The sequence below is a fragment of the Chiloscyllium plagiosum genome, chromosome 23 (genome assembly GCF_004010195.1).
Source record: "Chiloscyllium plagiosum isolate BGI_BamShark_2017 chromosome 23, ASM401019v2, whole genome shotgun sequence".
Lineage (NCBI taxonomy): Eukaryota > Metazoa > Chordata > Chondrichthyes > Orectolobiformes > Hemiscylliidae > Chiloscyllium > Chiloscyllium plagiosum.
The window spans coordinates 20,807,808-20,815,890 of record NC_057732.1 but is presented as its reverse complement, the minus strand read 5'-3'; the positions used below and the strand labels follow the sequence as shown (position 1 = coordinate 20,815,890).

The window sequence follows — 8,083 nt, the reverse complement described above, 5'->3', positions numbered from 1 at the left end:
ATCCCTCATCTGTTTTAGATGTTTGGTTGTGCCCATTCACGACTTTATTATTATTTTAATTTCCATAATTTGATAAATCCCACTCTATAGGCTAATCATTTATTCTGAAACTCAAACACAATCATTAAATGATTTGTTACTTATAGGTCAGTGGAAATAGGTCCATAGAATAAAGGTATTTTATTAATTCCACGTGAAAACATATTACAAAAATGATTGACAAAATGCACATCTCTCTCTCTGATCATTTAAAGAATGTTTTGGTAACTGGGGTTTGAAATTGACCACCATAAATTGGTTGCACTGACCTCTGCTCCCAAAATTTCTAAAGGGTCTATGGACTGAGACCCAGGTCCAAAGAATTTAAAAATTTCCCCGCTAGCCATTAAACTATATAGGAAGCAGAATCACAAAATACAGTGATAACCTCCTCTGTTAACATTTTAAATGTTAGAGAGTTGTACAGCATGGAAACAGACTGCTCAAAAACCTTCCCATTCATCCAAATGCCTTTTAAATGTTATGATTGTACCAGCCTCTGCCACCTCTACATGAAGAGGTTGCCCCTTAGGTCCCTTTTAAATCTTGCCGCTCGCACCTTAAATCTATGTCCTCTACCCTAGGGAAAAGACCTTGGGCTATTCACCCTATCCATGCCCCTCATGATTTTCTAAATCTCTATAAAGAACCACTCAGCCTCTCCCAGTAAGTTCAAACCCTTCAACCCCAGCAACATCCTTATAAATCTTTTCTGGACCCTTTCAAATTTAACATCTTTCTTATATTAGGGATATTGAATTGAACATAGTATTCCAAAAGCGGCTTCACCAATGTCCTGTACAGCAGCAACATAGCCTCCCAACTCAATGCACTGACCAATAAAGGCAAGTATACCAAACACCTTCATTACTCACCTGCAACCCAGGGTCTCTTTGTTTGGCAACACTCCCTAGGACCCTGCTCTAAGTCCTGCTCTGATTTGCCTTACCAAAATACAAATGTCTCATGTTTATCTAAATGAAACTCAATCTGTCACTCCTCAACCCATCAAATCAAGGTCCTGTTGTATACTGGAGATAACCTTCTTCACTGTATGCTACGCCTCCAATTTTGGTGTTACCCAAAAACTTCCTAACCATTTCTCCTATATTCACATCCAATTCGTTTCTATAAAATGACAAAGTAGTGGACCCAGCACCAATCCTTGCAGCACATTGATGGTTACAGGCCTTAGCCATGTAACTTTATTATGGTGAATTGTAGTGCATTTGAATTCTAGCATGTTCATAAATGCAATCAGTTCTGGTTGTACTCATAGCACCTTTTCATGTTAAATTGAAGGTTGTGTGGCGAGGTCTTTAACCAGTTCTATCAGTCTTCTGGGTTTCACCAATTCTGTCCCCTCTTCTTTCTTGAAGTGTGTACATGGATGGGCCAAGCTCCATAATCTTACCACTGCCGAGGCATTCTTGATCATAATACAGCACAGCAAACTGTAACCAACAACATAGGAATATCAAAACATTACATGTTGATTGACCAGGTATAATCTTAACTTAAGTCATACACAGCATTCATCATTTTCTTTTCTTGGAAGAGTGGAGTAAAATACACTAAGATGCTATTTAGCAATCCAAATAAAACTCTGGGATGTCCCTCAACATGTTGAGCCAGGCATCTGTCAGAACTTTCAGAAGTTGCTATGGAATCCTTTTAGAATGTATATGTAAATTTCTCCAGAGTTAGAAGATTTGCGTACTGACACAGAAGCTGTAATAAGCTCCAGCATCCTGTAGCTCATTACCTCAAAGTTACTCAACAATGTAATCCTGCAGGTTGAATGTCAACAGTGGTTAATAATGATTATAAAATGGAATCAAGCTTAATTTGTTATTACATCCTGATTCATTCTTTGATCAGCAAGGGGCCTGATAGTTTGCCATAAGCAAAGTGCTTTTGGCCTTAACACACACAGTTCAACAGCAGAGTACTAATATTTAGTCAACTCACTGACTTAATCACAACTAATGAAAAGCTATCCTTTTCAGCATTGTTCACCAATCACTTTAGTATAAGCAATTTAGACAACCATAAACATTACAAACCACATAGACATTGAAAGAAGCTGTTATCACAAATATAACATTTATAACTGTATTGAGCCAACAATTGATCAATGATATTTTGGACTCTGCAATTATATGGAATGAATTAACTTGCTTCCTTCAATAACTTAAATCATTCGAATAATACAAAATATGTTTTGTTTCATATTTCAATTGGATTTGCAACTTTCTTCCCTCTTTTTGAAGCTGCTGCAACATTAGATAAGGAAGCTTTTACCCATCATTAAAATCTGCAAACACATAAGAATTTAAGCAGGCTATTCAGCCCCTCGAGCCTATTCTTACATTTAGTCAGAACTTGGATATCTAAAATCTAATCATCTGGTTCGGTTCCATACCTCTTAACCTTATCCAAAAAATATCAATGTTGTCAGTTTTTTTAATGGAACTAGTCTCAACTTGTCTATTTAAAAAGTGTAAGATTTCCACTGGCCTGTGTGTGAGAAAATGGTTCCTAACATCATCCCTGCCCAGCCCAACTCAAAGTTTCACTATCTGCCCTCTTGTTCTTAACTCCACAGCGGGGCTTGAACTTGTGGCTTCTGGCCCTTTTTTTTTTAAAAAAAATGGTTTTAAAACACTTTGATTCCAAAGAACCAGTTTAATAAAATGCTCAAATACAGCAGATTTACACCCTTAGCCATTCTTCATTCCTTTTACCCAACATTCAATAAAGTGATATTTGAAATGAAAGAATGAAAATGGAACTCACTTGTCCTGGAGTTGGTGCTCTGACTGGTTTAGCAAGAGTCACCCAAACTGTTAAATCTGGATTTAGAGTTAACTGGCATTGCACTGAAAGGGGAAATAATACAATAAGAGTATATACAATATAAAAACCTAAACTATTCTTACTGTCTACAAATGAGACAAACTCACTGTATGTTGATTGTAAGGGAACTGAGCGATGTGGGGATCAGTTGGAAAAGTGGGAATTGTCAGTGAACAGAAGGGGAGGTTCAAGGAGCTATATGGCCTACCTTTGTTATGAAAAAAGTATTGGCAAAAATTACGAGTGAAGTGAAACTATAACAGATGAACGAAAACACATTTATCAAAGTGAAGTTTGCTTCTGCCTGTCTTCCTCATTAGGAAGTGTCTCAGTTTGTAACTTCGCTTCATTTATAAATGGACAGCACTGGCTTAGAATGATCATTACCCCTCGAAGGCTCTAACCTGTAAACTCGAGAGAAACAATTCTGGCCAGTCGCAGGAAGTTTTTAAATGATCATTAGTCTACAGAACAAAACTGTACATCATTCAACATTAAGCTCACTCATGCATTTCAAGGCTACAGTTACAAGGATACTACATTAGTAATGGGGGTGGGCATGATTGATTAACTCAGTTGGCTGGATATCGGGTTTGCAATGCAGAGTGATACCAACAGTATCGGTTCAATTCCTGCATCAGCTGAGCCTGCTCTTTCGTTAGAGACACAGGATTGATGGTGAGTTTAACCTGAGAGTCACCACACCTCAGGTGATGGACAAGAATGTGGGACCTTAGTGGTAACCTCAGCCATAGTTCCAGAGGACTCTAATGAGGCTGCTCTCTTATTAGAAACCTCTGGGACTGTGGCAACTACTCTTTTCTCAAAACAGAATAATTAATTTTTTGATGCCCATTGGAGAAACTTTAGCTTACTAGTCTGGAATTCTTAATCTTTCCAGGTATGTTCTCTCCTTTTGCAGTTGCTAGTTCCCATTTGAACAACAAACAATTCTGTTCAGTATTAATCACTGCAGTATCTTCTTGTCAGCTGTAACAGTTTGATGTAGAGCCAGTTAGGAAATTGTTCAATAAATTCAGGTATTTTTGATGATTCTGGCATCACATCATACAACATATGTGATTATGCTAATATTAAGTAATGCACACAAACACTCACATTTACTTCAAAGGTATCATCACGGAAGCGTTGTCTGTTCAGTCTAGACATGATGTGGAGATGCCAGTGTTGGACTGGGGTAGACAAAGTCAGAAAATCACATAACACCAGGTTAAAGTCCAACATGTTTATTTGAAATCACAAGCTTTCGGAGCGCTGCTCCTTCTTTCACCTGATGAAGGATCAGCGCTCTGAAAACTTGTGATTTCAAATAAACCTTTTGGACTACAACCTGGTGTCATGAGACTTCTGATTTTATTCAGACTAGATGCATACACAAAATCAGCCATTTCTTACCAAGTGGCATCTGGTGCTGGAAGCGAAAGTGACACTGCATCACTGTGTTCCTGAGCAATTCTAATGGTGGGTCCTGAGCAATCCAGTGGACTTGATCAGTTTGCAGTGAATTCCTGTACAGAGCTGGGTGATTAGTTCCTGGTGCCTGGCAGACAACATATATGGTTTTTCACAATGCATATTCCTCCACTTGAGTAGACAAAGTCAAGGTGTTTAGGGAAGCGATTCCATGATAGAAACAAAGAGGGTAGCAGAGGAAATTTGAATTTCCCTCAAGGGCAATATGTTCATAAAATGTTTCAACTAACATACCAGCCATAATTGATAAAACTAACACTCAGAATCCTGTTTAAAAATGAAGTATTATGTTATATTTCCCTATGGAAATATATTTCCATTAAAATGCACCTCCACCCAAACAAATGGCATTAAAAACTGATGATTTTGGTGGAAAAAATACAAAATTATTTGCTGAAGTTGACAGCCTTAGGAGCTGAATTAATACATCACTGGCAGATGATTAAAGATAGGTGAAAACTTTGTCTAAGCATGTCTAAATTGTTGAATAGCTTGGCATAAATCACTGTCTTGATTTGAACTGTCTGTCTTTCCTGCTCTATTTTCAATGTGTGAAATAGATTCTACAACACGTTAGCAATTGACCTACACAGTTGTTATTAGGAAGGTATAATTATACATATTAGAAAACAGTACAAGCTTGCAGAATGAAACTTGAATGAAAAGCTCAAGTATCTAATGTGGAAGAGAACAAGAGCTAAAGTAGAGATTACAGTAATCGGTGACAGAAGGAAAAGGATCTCGCCACAGCAAACAGGGTGAGTGGTGGTAAATCAAGGAAATGAGTGGGGCTCGAGAGTTCAGGTTCCTCTGGTTACAGAAAATGGAAGCTATTGGACCATGATCAGGAGCAACATTTGATTAAGAGGGCACGGCCAAATTGGGAAGATAGTGGCAGAAGTAAAGAAAAGCTGGAAGGATAAGAGATATATTAAACACAAACTAGAGAACCTTGAGGTATATAAGCCTTATGTTGTAAACACCTTGATTTCAGTGAGAACCTGAGGCTGAGGCTGTCATACTAGCCAGAGGTCTAATACAAAAGAAATTTATCTACCATCACACCTAATTCTCTTGCCTTTTCTATACTTGCCAGTTCTACTGCTTCCAATGTCACTCAATTCTGGTCAACTAACTGGATAGATAATTAAATTACAAAGAGATTCTCTATTTGGAAAACTAGAAGTTCAATGTCATCTAATTGAAATTTAGAAAGTGACAAAGGGAATGATGAAGCTCGATCATGCAAGCTGTTCACTACAACCACTCAGCCTTCTGCAATTCTGTAACTATAGAAATTGCAGTAGAATTTTTACATTAATCACCTTGAAATGCCATCACTGATAAAACGATTAGTCATCAGTGTATTCCCCTCAGCAGAAAGGAATTATATCCAATCAGCCTGAATTTAGCCCAAACAACTTCTTCAACAGCACTCCTACTTCCTAAATCCTTGTTCTCTACCACTTAGGAATAGTTTAACAGGTACATGGCACCATCACTCCCAGGTTTCCCTCCAACCACACACCACTGCAACTCGGAAATGTATTGTTTCTCTTCATCATTGCTGGGTCAAAATCCTGGGACTTTGCCCCATAGACCAATCTACAGACCATTCTAATGTCAATGGTGGGGAAATTAGATTACTTACTGACAGTGTGGAAACAGGCCCTTCGGCCCAACAAGCCCATACCGACCCTCCAAAGAGCAACCCACCCAGACCCGTTCCACTACATTTACCCCTTCACTTTAGCATGGCCAATTCACCTAACCTGCACATCTTTGGACTGTGGGAGGAAACCCACGCAGACAAAGGGAGAATCTGCAAACTCCACACAGACAGTCGCCTGAGGCGGGAATTGAACCCGGGTCTCTGGCGCTGTGAGGCAGCAGTGTTAACCACTGTGCCATCGTGCCGCCCTAGTCTTGCCAGTGACACCTACAATGAAGTTTACTCTAATGTTGCTAATTGAATGGTTGCATAGTGAGCCAGCAAAGAAATCAATCTGTGGATCAATAACAAATGGAGATTCAGAAAACTCAAAAACATTCTGAATCCTTTATCAATTTGAATTTAATATGAGTATACCAAAGCTTCATGGTGCTAAAATATCCAATATATATGTTTCATCAATAGGTTTGTTTCTAGCTTTTCAATGGGTTCCACGACACTCACCACAAATACATCCCCTGTATTTATATCTTTGTCTACGACAAACCAGGCATCTCTTTGACCACCTATCCTGGCTCGTTGTCCCAAAGTGAATAGAAACCAACCTAAAAGTTAATATAAAGGCAGTAAATTGAAATGCACTTGCCAATGACAGTAACTCTTTGGTTTATCAAACCATGTTTTTAGAAATATCTTGTGCTTTCTAGTTCTTGATATATTCTGATCGTGTTATCTTTCTGGAGTCTATTATTAATTATAAACAAAGATTACAATTTTCACTGTTTGTGTGGAATAGAGTCTCATCAATTTCACTCACATTATAAAAATGTCAACCTGTACATGTCTGTAACTACTGTTATAATCTTGACGCAATTGTCATCTCACTGTTATAAAGCATTTGATCGTCAGGCTCAAAATTTCAACTGCCCCTTAATCTATTCAACAACATGCAAAGCAGATGACAGCTAAATTAAAAGAGTTTTGAGAAGATTTGTAGCTCAGGTAGAGATTTTGGATGTAGGTTTGCTTGCTGAGCTGAAAGGTTCATTTCCAGACGTTTCGTTACCTATTAGGTAACATCTTCAGTGGGCCTCACGCAAAGCAATGCCGAAAATTCCTGCTTTCTATTTATATGTTTGGGTTTCTTTGGGTTGGTGATGTTATTTCCTGTGGTGAAGTCACTTCCTGTTCCTTTTACATAGAACATAGAAGATTACAGCGCAGTACAGGCCCTTTGGCCCTCGATGTTGCGCCAATCCAAGCCCACCTAACCTACACTAGCCCACTATCCTCCATATGCCTATCCAATGCCTGCTTAAATGCCCATAATGAGGGAAGAGTCCACCACTGCTACTGGCAGGGCATTCCATGAACTCACGACTCGCTGAGTAAAGAACCTACCCCTAACATCTGTCCTATACCTACCACCCCTTAATTTAAAGCTATGCCCCCTTGGAAAAAGATTCTCACTGTCGACCCTATCTAAACCCCTAATCATCTTATACACCTCTATCAAGTCACCCCTAAACCTTCTTTTCTCCAATGAAAACAACCCCAAGTGCCTCACCCTTTCCTCATACGATCTTTCTACCATACCAGGCAACATCCTGGTAAACCTCCTCTGCACCCGTTCCAGTGCCTCCACATCCTTCCTATAGTATAGCGACCAAAACTGCACACAATACTCCAGATGCGGACGCACCAGAGTCTTATACAACTGCAACATGACCTCAGAACTCCGGAACTCAATTCCTCTACCAATAAAAGCCAGTACGCCATATGCCTTCCTCACCGCACTATTTACCTGGGTGGCAACTTTCAGAGATCTGTGTACATGGACACCAAGATCCCTCTGCTCATCCACACTACCAAGTATCCGACCATTAGCCCAGTACCCCATCTATTAGCCCAGTACCCCATCTGCAAAGGAGCAACTTTTTCATGCAGAGGGTGGTGCGTGTATGGAATGAGCTGCCAGAGGAAGTGGTGGAGGCTGGTACAATTACAACATTTAAAAGG

At 39.3% G+C, this 8,083-nt stretch overlaps 1 protein-coding gene across 4 annotated transcripts in view; it reads right to left on the bottom strand.

Annotated features, from left to right (window-relative positions):
• Positions 1 to 1,044: 1,044 nt before the first annotated feature.
• The window catches only part of trmu (tRNA 5-methylaminomethyl-2-thiouridylate methyltransferase), a 32,003-nt gene continuing 24,964 nt past the window's right edge, over positions 1,045 to 8,083 (bottom strand). For 2 of the 4 annotated variants that reach the window (XM_043713687.1, XM_043713688.1), the window contains 4 exons: positions 6,569 to 6,669; positions 4,315 to 4,459; positions 2,839 to 2,921; positions 1,045 to 1,493 (listed from right to left, as the gene is read on the bottom strand). In XM_043713687.1, coding sequence (XP_043569622.1) covers positions 1,359 to 1,493; positions 2,839 to 2,921; positions 4,315 to 4,459; positions 6,569 to 6,669 — 464 coding nt within the window. In that variant the 3' untranslated portion in view covers positions 1,045 to 1,358. Of the gene's footprint in view, positions 1,494 to 2,331; positions 2,675 to 2,838; positions 2,922 to 4,314; positions 4,460 to 6,568; positions 6,670 to 8,083 lie in introns of those variants that run through there. The other 2 variants (XM_043713689.1, XM_043713690.1) reach the window with 2 other exon arrangements.